This window comes from Protobothrops mucrosquamatus, unplaced genomic scaffold (assembly GCF_001527695.2).
Source record: "Protobothrops mucrosquamatus isolate PMUCROS unplaced genomic scaffold, P.Mucros_1.0 scaffold378, whole genome shotgun sequence".
In the NCBI taxonomy this organism is placed as follows: domain Eukaryota; kingdom Metazoa; phylum Chordata; class Lepidosauria; order Squamata; family Viperidae; genus Protobothrops; species Protobothrops mucrosquamatus.
In genome coordinates this window covers 92,652-114,105 of record NW_015386710.1, presented here as the reverse complement: position 1 = coordinate 114,105, position 21,454 = coordinate 92,652, and the positions used below count along the sequence as shown (strand labels likewise).

General features: G+C 37.3%; 1 protein-coding gene across 1 annotated transcript in view; it reads right to left on the bottom strand.

Annotated features, from left to right (window-relative positions):
- Window positions 1-20,990, bottom strand: part of GFRA1 (GDNF family receptor alpha 1) — a 235,896-nt gene extending 214,906 nt beyond the window's left edge. The window contains exons 1-3 of the mRNA XM_015815824.2: window positions 20,811-20,990; window positions 19,420-19,722; window positions 17,740-17,823 (exon numbers count right to left, since the gene is read on the bottom strand). Of these exons, the coding sequence (XP_015671310.1) occupies window positions 17,740-17,823; window positions 19,420-19,722; window positions 20,811-20,850 (427 nt within the window). The 5' untranslated portion in view covers window positions 20,851-20,990. The remainder of the gene's footprint in view (window positions 1-17,739; window positions 17,824-19,419; window positions 19,723-20,810) is intronic.
- Window positions 20,991-21,454: the final 464 nt, after the last annotated feature.

Genomic DNA, 21,454 nt, shown 5'->3' with positions numbered 1-21,454 from the left:
CTGCATAAGCTATATGACAACATTACTGTTGGGAAACGCCATCCCATAGCAACAACTCTGGAGACAAACTGTGGCTTCAATCTTGCCACTGGGCAATTACACAGCATTGACTGTGGACTGATTCACATGAATAACTGAGACAAAATGCATATGGGTACTAGTTTAACATATGCAGAATATAAATTCCATCCCTCTGTGTGTATTAATTACAAAAATGGAATGTACACAGGTGCCCATCTGAGTATGTCTCCTCATTTATATTATAATTCAATTATTCACAGACCTAGATAGGAATGGAAACATCATGTTAAGTCTAATCTTCTCTCTAATGGAGATATATTCCTTCTTTCTTTTCCCCAAAGCTTCCTCTCTTAAAAATAGTTCCATACCTTTTTGTAATCTAAAGGAAAGATTCATGTTTATTATAGTTATAAAATATATTAATAACATCCATAAAAGTCCTAGATCAGCAATAATAATAACCATAAACAATAATGATGTCATTTCATCTGGATCCATATCCAGTTTTATATATATGAAGAGAAATAAATACAAATGCTTTCTCAAATGTTATACTGATGGATGTGTTCATGTTCATAATTGAACATTTAAACAGTTTTTCTGCCCTGTAAAATAATGTCTATAATTACTAATATCCAAAATTAGCAATACAAGACCTCTTCTATAAAACTTCAATTTACAATATTATGTTTGACTACAGTTACACTATATTGAATGCTATATATCTAGGCAAATACACTTAGACTTATGCCATATGCTAAATAAATAAATACTTAAGACTCAAAAGCCAAAAGGCAGAAAACATATTTTATGATATTATTCTTCAAAAGTATGAGGTTTTATAAAAAGTGCCTTCAATAAAAAGTTGCATCCCTTCCAAGGATACTACAGTAATCTCATCTTATCTGTCCACTTTATTTATTCTTTCCCTTTCTTCTACTAGCCTCAACCTTGCCAAGCATACTTCAACTCCATCATCCACTTCCACCACATGCTTCAAATATGTGAGTTTCCACTTGCTGATCATTGCTTCAAGATAGCAGTGAAGTTTTATTCAGTCTTGTATGATTGACTGGTTCTTCTCACAGTCCATGATGTTCTTAGTAATTATTTTCAAACTCTTTGCTAAAGGTTATATGATTTTCTTTCACTCACTCTCACTGCCCAGCTTTCACAACCAAACATTACCTCCAGAAAGAGCATTGCTTTAACTATTCTGAACTCTGTTGTCATCTAAATGTCCTTATGTTAGCTTAAATTAGTCATTTCCTCCATTGGATTGAGTTCCCCTTTACTTCTCAAGCAAACAAATCAAGTCACATTGATCACCAAACTGTAAGCACGGTAAACATGAGGCCTGAAAATATCTTTACCTTATAATATTTAATATTAATATAGAATTTTCACTTTCCACTTTTTTTTCATAATGAATTCTTTTAATATTCCCTAGTTTCAATTAACACATTGACACTCTCTATATGCTTCAATGTACTGATCGCCAATTTTGATTCCAAATGTTATCACTTCAAATCTTGCCAATCTGATTATATATGCTGCAAAAGTTAAACAGGGGGACAATATACAAACTTGTCTATTTTTTTTTATTCTGAACCATTCTTCATGAATAATGAAGTTGTTATGCCGAAACGGATTGTCCAGGTGTGTCTTATCTGCCTCTAGATTTTTAACATGCCCTGTGACTCTTGCTAAAATAAATTCTGTATAAGAATTATACACAAAAACAGGCCTTCAAATGATCTTGACACTTCCAACAACTGAATTAAGATTACAGAATCAGTGTACTTTATACAGTCAGGCCAAATTGGATGAAAAATCAAACTGGACACAATGTGCAAAACTCTGTATAAAGTAATACATTCTCTGCAGTTGGTCCACACAAGGTATTTTCATTATAGTTAAACGGTCCCATCATTTTTGCCTAAGCATCTATGTAGATAAGGCAACATGCATATCTGACAATCACCACAAACTACATAGTCTGCATGTTACTTTCTACAACAACTGTTTTTCTTTTGCCAGACAAATCACTGTTAAGTCCAGATAATCCTAAAATTAACACAATACAAAAGCAAAATTAAACTTTGCAGGGATAGTACAGATTTTATACTAACTCTGCAACATTTAATTCAGGTAAGACAGTGTCCTCCTAAGACAGATAATACATTTTTCCTTTCAGATTTCCCTTTTGCATAGAAAGGTGGTAAGGGAAAACAAAAGGGCTGGAATATACACTCCTGATTCTCTTCTATGTACAAATTTCATGAATGCTTGATAGTGCTAGAGATTAAGTGAGAAGATGATTACAACCAGTTAGGATTGAACAGAGAAGTCAAAATGTTATCTGCACCAGCAGGTTTTGCCTAGCAGTATAAAAGGCACAAGACGGTATCAAAATAGCTCTGGATGAAGAGCTGATCCAATCCACTAGACGCAAGTCCGAAAAAAAGAGGAGAATATACAAGATCTTTGGCAAGACAGAGAAGATTGGAAGATACACTATAACCCAACAACAAAAGAAAAAAATCCGGATGATACTAAATCGGGACTTCTAAGTAAATTAAAGAGGAAATTGAGCATTTACCCTTCATCTCAAAGGGCAAGGACAAGCTGATAAAATAGTACGAGTACAAATTGAAAAGTTACACATAAACTGAATTAATGAATGGCAGAGTTAGTACGAAAGTTGACATGTCACCAAAAGTACAAAGAGTTATTAGTGGGAATAATTTGATAGTGTTATTTATCTTCCAAAGAACCGATAGGAATTTCCTAAGTTAGAACTGAAAGAATAAGGGATGAAAAGCAGGAGAAACATAATGCCAAGAAGAGCAGTCAGATCAATGGAATTATCCATTATCGTAATGAAAAAACACTTTGAGAAAACGTGAATGCTTAATGAAGCCCTTAAACTTCAGCACTAGACATTATATGTGGAGAGGTGTGCAGGGGAGAGTTCTACCATCTCAAAACTCTAATAGAAAAATGGAGCTTTGGGACAACAGCTAGTAACAGCATTCATGTAGATTGTGAGGGTAGAGATGCATCTTAGCTACTCAAATTGTCTGGTATCATCAGCTCTCTTAACAACCTGTCAGTTCTTCACATTTCTGCTCCTCAAATGGACTATTTTCTGCCATTACACTTTTTTGTGTGGCATATCTTTCATGCTGCAGTTTTGTTGGAAGAACAGTCTATACAGGACAATAACTTGACATTTGCAAAAATTGCCTTTCATTCATTCAGCTTTAGAACTGAAGTGCTTCATAGCAAGTAAATAACAGAAATTGTGTTAATGACTTATTTCAATAGCAATGATTCCAAGTAATTGCTTCGGTTTTAGCTACACAGAACTGCCATATTGCTTATTTTAAGAAGTTAGCAAAATGCGGATGTAAAAAACAAATTGTTAGGCTTACATGGGGGAAAATGTTTCTGCAGCAAACTAAAGAATACTATATAGATTTTGAGATCTTTCTTCTGGAGCTTTTATTCAATAACAGTATTCTTCCTTAAGTGACCTGAATTGTAGAACATATATCTTATTTCTGTATACATTATCTTTAACGTATATTTAAAATACAAAACAAAATACAAAATACTTAAAATACAAACACATTGTTCCTAACATTTTCAACACACAGTTGATAATTGATGTATGCTATGAACTTTTTAACCAGAATTATTCCGGCAACTAAACCTTAAATTGTGTAATAAAAATATAAAGGGCAGAATGTTAAATATTACATAGCTAGAATGATATAAAATCTATAAAACTGTAAATACATGGCTATCTATGAGCACTGATTTATACAGCTTTGCAACATATAGATTTTTAGATGCTTTGAATTCAAAATCTCTTTTCCCCATTCTGAGTTGCACTATTTATACATCTCCTGCTATTTAGTCTGCCTACAAACATATATCTCCAGTTGGTTTCTTAGCCATTTGACTTACGATAAAGAGATTGTTTGAATAAAAATAAATACATTGATACCATGCTGCAAAGTACCAGTTTCTACTACCATATTTATTTTCAAGAATGCCTTTGGGCCTCACATAGATCCATAGGTATTCAAAGAAAATAAAAGTTGTGGATGGCTACTTCTGAAGGCTTTGCCTGGAAATGTACTCACCAAGTTAATTGAGAAGTACAAGGGAATATCCTGAGGTTACATGAAGCATCTCACCAAGAATATGACTGGCCATATTCTTCACAGTAGCCAATAATGTCCACAACATGTTCTCAAAATTGCAAAACTGCACATTGACTCCAAAAGGCTGCATGAATCTCTAAGCAGCCAGCCATCCTCAAAATCTTCCAAAGCTCAGAAACTCAAGATCATTTATCAAAGGAATGAAAGTCATTCCAGAAAGGACATGCTAATTTCCATCATACTTTGCTACTGTACTAAGGATACAAAAGTAAATATACTGTTGTTAAGACGCTGTCCAGTTATGGGTTTATTGACTCATGAAAGCATTCAGAATGGTGTTCTATTTAACTGTTTTTGAAATGTTTCCTTATTTGTTTAATTTATTCATGGATAAAAACATAAGGAGTGCTTGCGGTGATATTAGACAGGTATTGGTTGGGGATGTGAATATATTTTATTACATTATAGAACAAAAGCTCCCAACTTTTTCTATACCCCACACCCCCAGAATGCTTCTGATATATTCTCACATCCCTTACAAAAGTTCGAAATAATGACAATGAATTATGCATATACACTATAATTTTGAAAACCCAAGTTTTCACACCCCCTGGAATATCGTCTCGCACCCCCGGTTGGGAATCCCTGTTATGGAACATAAATATAGCCAAGTACAATGATATTTATACAATAGGAACTGGAAGCTATTAACGCTGTAATGATTAAAGTAAATTAAACCTTTCAAAGCAGAAAATGTATATCAATGTTAATTATGATTTCTGAGATGTAAAGGGAGAGTTTCTTAAATTGTACAATTAATGATGAATATAACATCAATAAAAAGTTGCAAAGTAACTTAAATTATTTTATAATAGAAAAAGTTTAGATCTTTGAACTCAACACTAAAGTCTCTACTGCACTGTTATTAATGAATAGTCACACAGCCCGCAAGATATTTAGACTAGATATGGCATTTTATCCAACAATAAAATCCCTCCCAAAGACCTAGTTAGGCAGCTGTTTGCTACAGTTAAAAGTATCATTGCAAGCTGTAAGCTACTCCAAATACAGTTGCCTTATTACAGATATTCCTCAACTTACTACCATTTAACAATAATTCAAAGTTACGGCAGCCTTGGAAAAAGTGACTTACAACCTATAATTGTACTTACAACTGTTCACAATATCCTGCAATCATGTGATTGCAATTCAGTCACTTGGCAACCAATTCACATTAATGACCACTTGCAGATCACAATTTGGGACCTTTTCCATTGATTTCTGACAAAAATACCCACTGAGGAAGCTGGATCAGGCAAATGTTTGACTGTCTGGTTCAGCTTATGAACAAAATGACTTATAATGGAAATGGGGCTGTAAGTCAAGGACTTACATTATTATGTATGTAATTATTATGTATTATGTAATTATTATGGTTTCTTGCATAGTCAAACAGGTTTTTGAATTGGATTTGGCATTTTCATCCACCTATCAAGTCCTTCCCAACAACCTGGAATAGGCAGATATTTTTGTTTGAAGGCATTAAAGGTATCAACGCAGGATGTAAGCTGTTCCAAGTTAAAGCTGCCTTTTGCAATGGTGATTTTCTCAATGCTGATGGTGTTCAAGTGCTGCTTCAGCTGTTTTGGGATTGCACCCAAGGCACCTATTACCACAATACTGTTTTTGTATTTGCCTTGATGTGTGATGTATTCTATGTACAAAAGCCATTCATTTCTTGAATTTGGTTAAGCTTCTTTTGTAATTTTATGCACTACATTTATGCATATATTGACTTGTGCAAACTCCCCAAGTGGTATTCTATTCCAAAAATACATTAAGAATTTTATGACAGTTTACTAGCTGAGTGAACTGGCAGAGCATTTCTATCAAAGTCCAGCAGGTTCCATTTTCTCCAGTGTCCAACTGCAACTAATCCATTTCAAGGCAGAAATCCCAGACCCAGAGGAGTTTACATGAGTCTCACAGCTTATTATAATGGCAACTATATTCACACATGGCAACAAGCCATGGTTTGCTTACCCACAGATTTCTGCATAAACCATAGCTGCCTGGGTTTACATGATTCACATAACTATAGATCTTGTTTTCCAAACTGCAATGGTTATGTTCTCACAAAACACTAGACCAAAATGAAAGAAATCCAATTATGGCCTAGCAAGAACTTGTCATCAAGTTATTTTCCATGTTCTTTTTCATCAAACTGAATATAAACTAAAATTCTGCAAATATACCTTTGAATAACAATTTCTCAAGTTCCCAATAAAAGAAATAAATAATCTCTGATCACAAGGATATTTTGACTTGAGATGCCATTTTACATCAGAGCATTTGTTCCATTACAGCAGGGATATCAAACTCTCAACATCACGTGACATGTCACGACATATTGCGATTTTTTTTTCCATTGCCAGCAATGGGGTGGGCGCGGTGACGCATCCAGCCCGTGGGCCGGAAGTTTGACACCCCTGCATTACAGGAAGAGGGAACTCAGCAACTAAAGTGAGGGAGAAGCCGCGGAAAAGTTTTAAAAGAAAATTGTCTCTTGTGAGTGCCTGACATCACAAAGTCTTGAAAGAATGACTCAGAGACCAAATCTGACAAAGAAACTAATAAAAAAAAACCAATTAAATCAGGAAGGAGTGCAAATAGGAAGCCACTGAGGCAGTCAAGCAAAAAGACTTCCTTGGATGCAATCCGATTACAGAAAAAAAAAATGAAGAAAAAACAGAAGTAGGCATCAGCTGTTGAGCTCCACACACAATGTTCATAATTGCTCTCTGCCTGGAAGTATATTTGGTTCCTCTACAAGGAGCTGCAGTCAGAAATGTCAGCAGGACGAGTACTTCTACATATTTATCGTAGCTACTTGTGTAAAAATATTTGAAAGTGGGGGCCTGACTTCCATGAGAAAAGGTTCTGCAGAGGTCAAAAGCATATTGCTGCATCTGCCATTACCAAAAGCTAAAAAAGCAAAGTTCAAACACTGCTCTTATATTAAAGCCACATTTATGATCTGTTACAGTGAGAAGCAACATAACCTTTATTGCCTTCCCTTGCAAGATTTCAGCTTTCTGCATCCAAAATTAATCTTCCCCAACCAAGTGCCCTCCATCCAGTTCAATTCCATCAATCCAAGCCATCACAAGATGGGGTGGGGTAATGAGGTAGTACTACATGTTTGGGAGGCACTTGGTTAAGAAAGGCCAGGCCTCTATTTTATTATTGCTATAAGGCCTCCCCAGCCCCGTTTACTCCAGATAGAAATCACATGTTCTTCCAGGCATTGCCTACCACACCTTTGGCCATTCCATTTTAATCCCATTGTATGTAATACCAGTATGTCCTGGGTGGTTGTTAGCTTCCATATTTACCTATCCACTAAACCACTATTACATAGAACTCTAAGATTAACATAGCAAGAAGCTACTAAAACTTAAGGAGCTTAAACATTTACATCCAATTATAAATTTGATTTTTGTCGTGAATTCTCATGTATCTTAATCATTTCAGGGGTTTACTATTTCTGTAGGAAAGAGGTGTTTTCACAAAATAGCTGCCACATGAAGAGGCATGTTACAAAGCAAAGCATTAGCCTCTTATGTGACCTTTATTTACCAAAAATACATTCTGGGCATCACATGGATATGAAAGGAATCCTTAGGAAATAAAAATACTGGGTGATCACAGTTCAGTTTGGAGTACAAAGAAATAGAAAAGGATCTGGATCGCAAGAATCTGGGCAAGTATTATGTTGAGATAGGCAGGTATAGTGATTGTCCAGATTTTTGCAATCTATTTAATCTCCCTTTTCCCAAATCAGCAAAATAAGGGATTAGAGGTGGTGATAAGGGAAAAAAATATATATTTGGTCTTTGGTAAACTACTATAACATCCTAATGGACATTTTATGAATAACCATAAGGATTTGTGTTAAGTGATGCCCTCAAAACTGCAAATAGTACTGCAGGCTACTGCTGCTGCCTGCTGCTGCCAGCAGTTTGGCAGTTCGATCCTGACCGGCTCAAGGTTGAGTCAGTCTTCCATCCTTCCGAGGTCAGTAAAATGAGGACCCAGATTGTTGGGGCTAATATGCAGAGTCTGTAAACAGCTTAGAGAGGGCTGTAAAACACTGTGAAGTGGTATATGTCTAAATCAGTGGTTCTCAACCTGTGGGTTGGGACCCCATTTGGGGTCGATCAATCATTTCATGGGGGTCGCCAAGCAAGGCTGTCCGTCATTTTTTTTGTCCGCCATTTTTTCCCCCTTTTCTGGCAGGTGCCTTACCTCCCTTGGGCTGGGCCAGCTGGTGGTCGGCCTGCTCCATCTCTGCCGCTTGCCAGCTACGCCTCGGCCGGCGCAGGGGGCGGAACCACGCATGCGCGGCGCTCCCGGGCAGGGAAAGTCCTCGACCTACGACCGGTTGGGTAGTCCTCGATGTACGACCGGTTTAGTCCTTGACTTACGACCGGTTTAGTCCTCGACTTACGACCGGTTGGGGTCGCGGCATTAAAAAGGTTGAGAACCACTGGTCTAAATGCTATTGCTATTGCTAAGTTCAAGGTATCTTATCTGCTTAGAAAAAGAGCTAAAATAACTTCCCAAGATGATGTAAATAGCATCACCATACTTGTATAAAGCGATACATGTACTAAACAACATTAGCTGAACTCCATTATCTAATGGAACGTAATGGATTTCACAATCCTTTAATCAACTATTGTTTCATAAACAATAGTTTGTTTCCAATTGATATTATTATCTACTAACACCAATAGGATTTAGGAGGGTTTCTTATTTATCAAGCATTCACAATGTAAATCCAAGATATAAATGTATGCACATTTATGAAAGTGGAATGTAACAATACATTCTAGTGTGATATATGTTCAAGATTCTTGTTTTTTAAGAAGGGCATTATATAACTCTGCAATTAAAAAAATTGGCTCAGTCTCTATGCCTATTTATAAAAACAAATGTTCAACTATGGCATATATCAAGAATACACTTTTGACAATGAAAAATGTATGCAGAGATCCCTTCCAAATCAGAGTCCTCTACTCTAATCCATTGCCAACTGTTATAATGCAAGTCTATTCACTAAAGAGCCATATCTTTATTGAATTTTATACCCAAATCATTTTCTTTCCAAACAAAAACAGAGAATTAACCAGCTCTTTTCCACACTGACCACTATCCCTGGAGACACACAAATTGCATAATAATCATTTTTCTCAAACTTGACTATATTTTCATAGACAACTGTCTGTTAAAATGCTTCCAAATTTCACAGATTTGTGGTTCATGTTCACGGTAGGAGACCCACAAAGTACATGCTATGTCAGTATCACATGAATTTGAATGTTAGCTAATTATGTCAGAGTGCAGCATAGTCTTAACACAGCTGAAATAAAATTCCTATTGATTATTCTGCACTACATTTACAACTTACATACAGGTAGTCCTTGAGATACGACTATAATGGAGCCTACCCATTATGCTCGTATGTCGCAACAGTCGTTAGTTGAAACAGTCTCAATTAACAACCCCATTCCTTGCTCTCCCTGATGCAAAAGTTAAACGAATGGGAAAGTTGTTATACCAAACACCGGGTGCCTGAAGGGGAGGCCTTCAGAGGCCTATTCAAGGTGATGGTTGCCTGCCCCAGGCCTCCCAAAGCTATCCCCATCCCGAGGCACCTTGTGTTCCACTTGTCGTTGGGAAACCTGCAGTCCTTCAGCTTCCTTCCTACCCAACAATTAAGGGGAGATCAGAATATAGAGTTTGCAAACTCCATCGTGAAAACGGAGATCTACTTACAAGATTTGGTTTAGCTGAAGGAATACTAGCATGCATATGCTTTTGTATATATATCATTCCTCAGTTGAATCAAACAGAATGTGTTAAGATAATGATCAAAGCTAACATAAATATAGTTTAAGTTGTCCAAACTGTCTAGTATACCTATTTGTAATTGGAAGTCTTGCTGGCCATTCTTACATATTCCTGTTTTCATTCACTGGAAATTTTCAGAAGTTGCTGAATGGAGGAGAAGAGTTTAAAGGCACTGTCTCCCTCCTTCCAAGCAATCTGAAGTCTTTCATGACTGGTGAATATCTGCCAAAGCAAAAAGCACTTTTCTTTTGTTTCTTTTTCTCCCAACTGTTACAATTCTCCTGACTCAGTGATAATCAGCTATGAAAGATCAATACAAATTCCAAAGTTCATCTGGTTTCTTCAGACTGCTAGAAAGAGTACCAAGATCATACCCCAGAAAAGCAGTTATAGTGCAACTACACAAATGAAAAATGTGTGGCCAATCTGAGTTGTACTTAGATTGTACTTAGATGAAAATCTCTAAGATCAGTAAGAATCAGTAATCAATAAGAATGTCTGGCTGAATACTATGTATGCCTTTAACATAGGATTTATTTCAGAGACTATTTCAGAGACTAATGTAATTCAAGAATCAGCAAATCTAAATCTTGAGCCCAAATATGAATTTCCTATCATACTTCCCACTACTACCATAGGAAGAATCAGCAAACAGAACTGGATAAATTTGCAGGTGTAATTTTTGAAAAAAAATGTTTTTCCCCCCAGCAGAAATTTGACAATATTCATAATGCTGTTCTGTTTCCGTTAAAGAAACAGGACTATCATCATTCAAACTAAAAGAATGATGGAATGAAGGAATGAAGAGTGGAAAGAGGGGCACATAACTAAGGCACAATATCAGCAAATATCCTGAGCCTGCAAAGATGAAGTGAGGAAAGCTAAGGCTCAAAATGAACTAAGGCTTGTGACAAAAGTAAAAAATAAGCAAAAAAAGCTTCTTTCAACATGAAAAAACAAGTAAAAAGTTAAGAAAATGATTGGTGGGAGAAAGTAGCAAGGTGACAAGCAATAGGGAGAAAGCAGAACTATTTAACTCATTTTTTGCATCTGTCTTTACACAAAGGGAAAAAACAGTCCAACCTATCAAAAACAGTACCATAAAAAACAGATTAGAAACACAAGTTAAGATAGGCAAGAAAATGGCAAGTGAGCACCTGTCCATCCTAGACTAGTTCAAATCACCAGGACCAGATGGATTACACCCCAAGGTTCTGAAGGAATATGTGATCTCAGAACCACTGAACTATATCTTTCAAAGATCCTGGAGCACTGGGGAACTACCAGAGGACTGGAAAAGAGCTGATGTAGTTCCCATCTTCAAAAAAGGGGAAAAATGGATCTAGGAAACTACAGACCTATCAGCCTGACCTCAATACCTAGGAAGATTCTGGAAAAGATAATCAAGCAACGAATCAGCGAACACCTAGAGGCAAACAAAGTCATTACTAAAAGCCAACATTGGTTTGTCAAAAACAGATCATGCCATAGAAATCTTATTGCATTCTTTGACCAGGTGACAAAATTAGTGGTCCAGAGGAATGCTGTGGATATAATTTACTTGGACTTCAGTAAGGCATTTGATAAAATAGACCACAACTTACTACTTGATAAGATAGAAAAATGTGGGTTAGATAGCATCACCATCGGATAGATTTGTAGCTGGCTGACTGGCCATACTCAGCGTGTGGTCCTCAATGGAACTGCATCTACATGGAGGGAAGTGTATAGTGGGGTGCTCCAGGGTTCTGTTTTGGGCCCAGTGTTCTTCAACATCTTCATCAATGATTTGGACACGGGGATAGATGGGGAACTCATCAAATTTGCAGATGACACCAAGCTGGCAGGAATAGCCAACACTTCAGGAGATAGGCTTAAGATACAGAAGGATCTTGACAGTCTTGAACATGGGGCGCTATCTAACAAAATGAAATTCAATGGTGAAAAAAGTAAGGTTCTACATTTAGGCAAGAAAAACCAATGCACAGGTATGGTATAGGTGGTACCTTGCTCAATGATAGTAACTGTGAGAGGGATCTCAGAGTCCTAGTGGACAATCACTTAAATATGAGCCAGCAGTGTGCTGCAGCTGCCAAAAAAGCCAATACAGTGCTAGGCTGCATTAACAGAGGGATAGAATCCACATCACATGATGTGTTAATACCACTTTACAATGCCTTGGTAAGGCCACACTTGGAATACTGCATCCAGTTTTGGTCACCACGATGTAAAAAAGATGTTGTGACTTTAGAAAGAGTACAGAGAAGAGCAACAAAGATATTAGGGAACTGAAGCTAAAACATATAAGGAACGGTTGCTGGAACTGGGTATGTCTAATCTAATGAAGAGAAGGACGAGGGGGGACATGATAGCAGTGTTCCAATATCTCAGGGGTTGCCACAAGGAAGAGGGAGTCAAGCTATTCTCCAAAGCATTTGAAGGCAGGACAAGAAGCAACAGATGAAAATTAACCAAAGAGAGAAGCAACCTAGAACTAAGGAGCAATTTCCTGAGAGTTAGAACAATTAATAAGTGGAACAATCTGCCTCCAGAAGCTGTGAATTAGAGAGGTTTTGTTGGAAACAGGGAATTATGTAGGGAGTCATATGGGACTAGAGTCCCATTCTTCCTTCATTTCTGGGTAATCTTCATCTGTTTATATGAAACCAGTATACATCATAGGGCTGTTCACATAAAAGAACTTGGATAGTTTTGAAAAATGAATATGAAATGCATGGCACCAAAAAGTATGCAGCATTTTTAAGAATGCATTGAAATAATATTTTCCCAAATGTCCACTCTATCAAATTCTTTCAATATTACTGCTCCCAAAAGTAATAAAAAGCAAAGAAGACCAAACAATGGGATAGTCTTGCTGTGTACAGTATTTCAATAGCCTCCCACAAAGTACTTCTTGCTTGTACAAATGAGGCCACTTCTTTACAATAACTAGATATTTTTCTACAATATAAGATTACATTTATAACATGTGGTCCTTGTTATCAAATATCCTGTTAATCATGGTTACATAGTAAGTACAAATAAACCTTATTATGCACAGTAAAGAATAACACATATCCCTCTTTTAAGGAAATTATTTTGTTTGAAGAGCCTGGGAAAAGTTTTTTTGTGTATTTTATGTGTGCACAAAGTGGTGGCACAGCTTTAGTATATATGTAAAGTATGCTTTTTCAAAGTCTTGTTATCCACAGATTCACCATTTAAGGCAAGATGCTGCCTTAAAATAATAATCTCTATATTACTAAATTTCTTGTCTCTGTTTGTAATCTTCAATTGGGCAAAATGGTACATCATTGGGCAACAATTTTTGAACCAATATACCTCAAATGGGCTAATTTACAGCATGCGTCCAAAATCCTGGATTCATTCATCCCAAGAGATTGAAATTTGGCAATCATGGGTATATCCAGGGCTTTTTTTTGTCACAGAACACCCAGAACGGAGTTCTGGCATCTTTTTTGGATGGAACCTTGTAGGGTAGGCAAGGTGGGTTGTATGACGTGTGTGAGTTCTGGCACTTTTTTTTTTTTTTTTACAAAAAAAGCACTGAGTATATCTACACCTTTCCTGCCTCTTTCTGGTCCCTGCTTCCAATCAACGGTAGTGAGGGAGGGGAAATAGTGCCAGCCCATATTACGAAAAGAACGTGTCCTATCAGCTTCCCACAAGCCAATGAGGAAGTCAGCAGGAACTATGAACTCTTCTGAGGTGATGACAGTACCATATACCTCAGGGATTGAAATTTCACAGTTTCGACCAAGACACATCACTCCTGTGGGACTGAAATTTTACAAACTTATTTCAAATGTTCCCTGCCAGCTTCCCACAAAGAAAATCAGCAAAAAGTCATAAGTCACTCCCACTCCCACACTTTTTTGCCTGCTCCCATGATATTTCTGTTTCTTGTTTAGGTAAAGAAATATCTTTGAAATGATGGTCTATGAATCAGATAGTACAACAGTATTATTAATAGTAGAATATAATATAAAGTATAGAACTTTGGAGAACATTTAGTTTGATCTCTGCCCAGAACAGGAATTTACACTACATTATCCAATTATAACCAAAATCTGCTGCTTTATAATTTAAACCTAAAAAGCAACTCTAATTTTACCCCATCCTCTACATGACAGACCTTTTGATACTTCAAGACAGCTTTCATGCCTCCCTGCCGTCTTCTTTTTCTGGACTGAACCTTCCATGCTCCTTGTCATCTTGGTTACACTTTTCTGACATTTTTCAATTTGCCAATGTTTTTCTTAAAATACAGTGCCCAAAACTAAATGCAGCATTTTAGGGATAGTCTGACTAATACAAAATAGAGAGAGACAATGTTTTATCTTGCTCTTGCCACTATATCTGTTAATGCAAACTCGTATTGCAACTGCTTTTCTGCAACGGCGCATTCTTAATTGACATTCACCTCATGATACACCAAACCAGCCAGATTACTTTTTGCATATAGTTTGCCTAGTATGTCCCCTACCCTGATTTTACACCCATGCCTTTGATTTTCCCTACTGAAAAGTAGGGCTTACCAATTGTCTCTATTGATATTCATCTTGTTGGTTTCTGTTCATTATTCCAACATGTCAAACCTTTATTAATCTTGTTACTGTCTTCTACGTGTTTGCTTCCCCCTATCTTTTTGTCATATGCAAATCTGATAATCCTATTTTCTTACTCCTTCTTCAGTTCATTTATAAGTAGGCTGAACAGCAGATACTTTTCTTGCACTTATCAGTAGCAATTCTTTGGTGGTCTTTCCTACTTTTCCTATAGAGACTGGCAATTAACCTGAGACTTCCTCCAAACAAAGCACCTGTTCTACTACTGGCCTACTCATTCAGTCATCAATACTGCTAGAATGAGTTGCTTCAATTAAAATAATAAACATAGTGGATATGATTCTTTGCGAGCCAGTTTGATGTAATGGTTAAGGCATTAGGCTAAAAACCAGGAGGCCATGAGTTCCAGCCCTTCCTTAGGTACAAAGCCAGATGGGTGACTTGGACCAGTCACTGTCTCTCAGCCTTAGGAAGGAGGCAATGGCAAACCACTTCCAAAATATCTTGCCAAGAAAACTGCAAGAGATTCCAACAGGCAACCTCTGAGAATCAGACACAATTGGACGGGATAGGGGGGGATTCTTTATACAACTGGTTAAAAAACACAACCTTATTTCACTGTCAGTTGTGATACTCTCCAAACATTAACACCAAAAATCAGTAACTCTGCATAAGTATGCCACACCAGTTTAGCACAATTTCATAGAAAAGAAATGAGGGAAAGAAGAAAATTATGCAAATATGCAAAATGTCATTCTCATTTTTTGGGGGACTCTAGAAACATACAACCTGTTGCTTACTGAAAAATACGTGAAGCAGAAACGCACCATTAATTTTCACCAGTCCACTATTTCTTTTACAAAATACCCAGAGAGAGTTATTGAGATTTTCCAACTTGCATCTAATAAATTATTCAGAAGCTTGGTCTCACTCTGTAAAGAAAGCCATATGGGAGACACACAAAATTGTGGTCATATAAAACAGGCCAACATCTGACCTCAGCTATGCTCATATATAACTCTGACAAGGGAAAACATTGTCTTGAGTATATTTAATATGCAAGGTAAACACTGACCAGATTTGGCAGATAAGCAGATAGAAACCCTGCTGCCTTAAGCAAGTTTACTAATCAAATCAGTAAAAAACCAACATTTCAAACACAGTATTCTTTCTGGTTATACATCCAGTAAGCTTGAAACAGGGGAGTACAGCAGATCAATAAATTAACATAGTAAGAATCTAATTAGGAGACAACTGTTGCTGTTCAGTGCTTTCAATGCATTAGAATAGTGATCCATATTCACAGTGTTGTCTAAAGTAGAGAAACTTCTATGTACTTTTGAAAACTAATCCTACTGCTGAATACATGGGAATAGCAGGAGAAGAATAGTTCCAGCTGCATAAGTACATAGATCATGCAGATTACTGTAGCAGACAGTTGTAGTGTTAACAAGATTAACAACTTAAAACAAAGCAATGCACTTGCCTTGTCAAAAGACAAGAAAAAAAAATCACAATTCAGCCAGAAAAGCTTAGATTAAAATCAAATTAGCTCTGAAAGCAGATAAAGAAATGATTTCAAATTGATTTTAAAAGACCATTAAAAGCTTAGCTGCAAAGTTTGCATCAGCTTATTCAGATGAAATAGTAATAGTACTTATTTGGAAAGCCTTCAAAAAAACCATTTCTTCTCCAGGCCACTTATCCTGGCATGCTGGTGCTCCTGTTTTCACCAAGGAGCTGAGTAGAAAGTGCAAACATGCAAGCTTGGCTGATATACTGAGCATATTTAATTAGAAGACAAGATTTTGAAGGTGCCACGCGTTCCTTTATTGGTTTTAACTTGAGATTTTAAATATCTTTCTGATCTACCAGAAATGCAATTTAAATATGGAAGCCTAAATAAGGTCCAATCTCACTTTGCACTGGAATAATTGTCCAAGATAATACTGTGGGAGAATTATGAAAGCAAAATGAATAAAAGAACAAAAGATCAATCTAGTATGGGAGTAAACCTCAAAGAACTCCACGTGATTTCTAACCCCACAAGAAAGAAAAAATAAGAATAAAATATTTTTTCCATTTAGTATAAAAAAAAACCATCCATTTCCTCCTTATCTAAACACGAAACAGAATCATCTTATTTTACCCTGGTGTCAATGAAAGAAATCTGCACCAGATACATTAGCAACCAGATCTTGCTTTGTACATTCTAAAGGCAGAAGATCAGATTGCCACCTACAGGTATATTTAGTTTCTCTCTCCCCACGTCCTTTATAAAATTTTCTTGTGAAAGTACATAAACAATGTAAAGAGCTGGGACATAATAGAAAATGTTTTTAGATGAGTCTTGCAGTCCATTTATACTACAATGTCATTTAAGAACAATAGAACACAAATCATCTTTTCTCATAAATATAGCTGACATAGGACTTTTTCCCACATAAGCATGTATATCAGTTGAGTCACAAATGAATGTATAGGCTGCTTTCACAGAAAACATTATGACTTGTCAGTTGGGTTGATGACATATGCTGTTTCTTGCTGTTGTTGGCTGTACTTTTTGTTTAACTCATCTGAGTAATCACTTCATATTATAGCAACTAAACAATGAACGGGAATATGTACTCATCTAGGCTACAGATTTTTAAATAATCAAGCACTGATATCAGACCAATAAATTTATGTTAGAGCCCTGTATGTTTTTGCTCCAAGTCTCATAATAGCAAAAGCAATAGAAAATAATAATAATAATAAAAGCCAAGAGGGTTTACAGCTTTGGCCTAAACTTAATTTGCCTAAACCACATCCTACAAAATAGGCTTTGCTTTTGATTAAACTTGCATAAGATCAAATTGCAGAATTAACAATAGACTAGGTTGATATATTTTCTTTGTAGTCTTGATTATAACTTTTTCATTCTGAATACAGAACCAGACCTATTAAAGCTATAAAACCATAGAAAAATGCATTACTTCATTTAAAATGCTCAATTTTGGCCATTCTACAGTTCTGTAGAAGAAACATAAGCCATTTACCTGATACAATTGGTGCTAGCCTGAATATGTCCGTTAACCTGCTGTTCACTGGTTCGTAAGGTGATTCTTCAAGCAAATCATTTCCTAAAAACAATTTAAAATGTTTTTTTTTTCTTTCATGCTTTTTAAAACATTTTCTGAAACTTCAACACTCCTAGAATCTCCAGGCTATTCCCAACAACAAAACGACAATGCAATCAATTACTACTACTTTCCCCTTTTATTTGGCCTCCCATCCACCATATGATTTTCTTCAACTCTTTGGTAAAACTCCTACAAAAGCTTCAATGGAAGGAATTTTAACTCTTTCTCTTTCATACCTGTAGCTGTTAAAGATAGGAAAACAAACTTCAAGGACTCATTACTATGAAGTTCAATTATTATTACTTTATAAGTACTTTGTACTTACAAATAAAGGTGGGAGAGAAATCAAATAAATAATTCTACGAGAAGGAAAAATGTTTTTTTAAAAATGTGAGGTGGTGTTATATTTATAATAATCATTTTATAGAGATGTTAGAGAAAAAAGTACTTTGCTGTCAACTTTTCCTGTAAACCAAATTGATTTAGATCTACATCTGCATTCGATACATGTGGAACAAGTATATTTTTTAATTAAGAGGGTGCCAGAAAACTAAGGGAAAAAACTCATCAATGAGAATTACAATAATTCCTTCCTCAATTAAATTTGATATTCTATGAGAAATGTATGAGTGTTTACAGAATTATGTGGGAAAACTGATCTTTTTAAAAGGTGAGATATAGACCACCAGCCTTCCTCAATCTGGGACAAATATTCCACCCTTTTACTTGAAGCAATGGAGACTATAAGCTTGGCTACTTGTTTCTCAGCCTATCTTATTTTATAATCCCATAACCACTGCCTGAGGTACTAGTGGGTAAATATGAGAAATAAAAATGCATACACATACTTGGATGAAAGATCCCAAGTAGCAAGCTACAGTCAATAACCCAATGTTAAACTATTTAGTTTAGCAGCAACTAAAATATTGATTCAGCTAAGCCTCATAGATATAAAGAGACATTCTTGTAAGACATATAGGATAACAAGAATAGCATAGCTGAACTTTACATTCTCAACAAGAGCTGTATTCTAGTGATCCCTATTGCCTCAGGAAACAACTATTTTATTTTTTTCATTGGTTTGATGTCAGCATGTTATTAAGGAAGCTTTCCCCAAAATTTATCTACTCCCACACTATACAGAAAGGATGCTGCTGTTAGATATAATGCCTGGGTAGCTTGGATAGGGGAGGTTTGACTTCAATTTGACCTCATAGGTGAGAAATTAGCCTGTATAATCTCCCAATTTTGTATTTCATTAACAAGTGCTGATAGTCTTTGTTGGGAGGAAGGGAAGTTCCTAATGCTTTGTAGATCTGTACTCCCCTTTTGACTTTGGTTTACAAAAGGTCAGATGAGTCCCTTCTGGGGAAAATCTTTTAGTGTGCATTTTCAACAATAGGAAACCGCACCAGCAACAGCTGCTCTAGCTGGGTGGCATCAGTGGTCCTCCCTCTGCAGCCAAAGAGCACAAAGAAAATTACAAGGTCAGCTGATGGAGGACCTTGGGGGGGGGGGACAGGACAGTGGGTATTCCTTTCTAGCACCGGGGAAGGAAGGTGGCAGGGAAGGATGTTGTGTATGACAACCACGTACCCTGTAAGCTTTGGTACATGCTCCAGTAAATACGCAGACAGTTTTTCTCCTTTTTCATGCCTCTTTTGCAGCGGCAATTATAGAGGGATTTCTGCTTGAGAGCTTCCATGGCGCTTTTGCACTCGTCCTTTGCCTCCAGGCCTGCTGCCCGGCTGAAGTTGCTCTCTTTGCCAGCTACACACTGCCTCAGTGTCCTGTATTTAGTGCTGCAGCTCTGCTCCCTGAGACACTGGTCGCTGGCTTTCACACAATCCAGATGGTCTCCTCCAAGCAGCCCACTCACTTCAGCTGAGAAGAGTACTTCTGCGTTCAAAGAGAGCAAAAGAGAACCTGTCAACCCTGAGAGGTCAGTCCAAGAGAACATGCACAAAACTACAATAATTGCAGGGGTTCAATGGGGGAGAGGCACAGGATAGCAAAGACACCAAAGACAACTTTGAAAATGGAAGGCTAAGGTCTCTCCCTCTTCAGGAATTTCTTTAAAATTGAATGTTTTTAAAAAGTCATTGCCCAATTGATGCACCAGTTGTGTAAGATAAAGTCAGCTGACCCATTACCCCCATTTTACAGGTTTTTTTTCCCCCAAGTTTCATTTTCTTTAGAAAACCCATATTTATGGAGGTTAGCTTTCAAAGTACAGAAACTTCCCCTCTAACAACAGCATTAGGAAGTTAAATGCTCATTTGCACAAAGGCAGTGTTGTGATTTTAACTTCAGTCAGGAAAAAGATCAAAGGAGAGCAGTATTCTTAAATATCCAGGAATCTTTCAAACTTCAGCTTCTTTTTTTTTTTTAAAAGCTAGGTTTCTGATTTCTTCCACTGGAAAGATTTAAAAAGAATCAGATTTTCAAAGTCCTCTTCCCCAGAGTTCTTGATATGACCAATATAGTCATCTTTTAGTTCTTTATTTCCTTTCCAATAAAAAAAACAAACTGGCATGTATGCACTCAAACCCACCCCACACCTATTTGCAAGCCACAGTGGACTGGAGATACAAGTCTTTTTACTGCCACAGGCAGGATGCAACTATACATCTTATAATGAAATCCCCACTTTCTTCTAATAAAGATGAATTTACTTGGAAAGTTTTACTTCCAACTTACTTCTAGTTTAAAATCAAAAGGCAGCATCTTTTGCCAACAGCACCACCCTGTGTAAGTTCTACTCAGAAGTAAGCCCAACTAAATTCCCAATGAGACCCACAGCCAAGTAAGCATGCACTGAACTACAGCGTAAAATCCCTTCTCCGTGTTGCAAACATTGGTCTCAAATCGATAGAGAACAGTGTCTTTCCAAGACAATCGGCAATCAGCTCCTGCTTGGAACTCACGAAGCCAAGGAAGGATTGCACAGAGCCACATATCCAAGATTTAACGCACCGGGCACTTACCCATTAAGGGCAACACGAAGTAGAAGGTGGCCAGAGGCATCTTGTTCCTCGGCAAATCCTTCTCCTCCCCGATGAACTTGCTTCCGTCGCTCCAGAAGGCGATCTCAGCACCCCGATATTCCAAACCAGCGAGGTTCCAAAGCCACCAAGTTCATATCCATTGAATTTACAAAAGGGGGGGGGGGGAGAAAGAAAGAAAGAAAGAAATCCCCACCCTACCCTCCTCTCTCTTCCGTCCTCCGGGAGCAAAAAGCAAGGAGCAGCTGCTCTGCAAAAGGAGGGGGGAGGCGAGGCGAAAGGCGAAGATTTCTCACCCGGTGGAGCTTACATCCCAGGATCCCGGAAAACAGAAGGGTCGATTTCTCAAGAAAAAGCGAGAGAGAACGAGAGTGAGCCCTTCACACGTGAGCGCAATTCGGAGCCAGCCCTTCTTTTTTTTTTTTTCGAGGGAGGGGGGCGGCAATGTCTCCCCCAGCGGGAACTCCAAGAAAGCGGAGGAGGAGGAGGAGGGAAGAAAAAAAAAAAAAAGGAACAGCGATCCAGACGTCGGCTTCCCAGTCCCGCTGCCGTCCGACAATCCGCCGCCGGTCTCTCCTTTACAGCCGCCTCCAAGTCAACACAACCTCTGCGGGCGACTCCGGGTT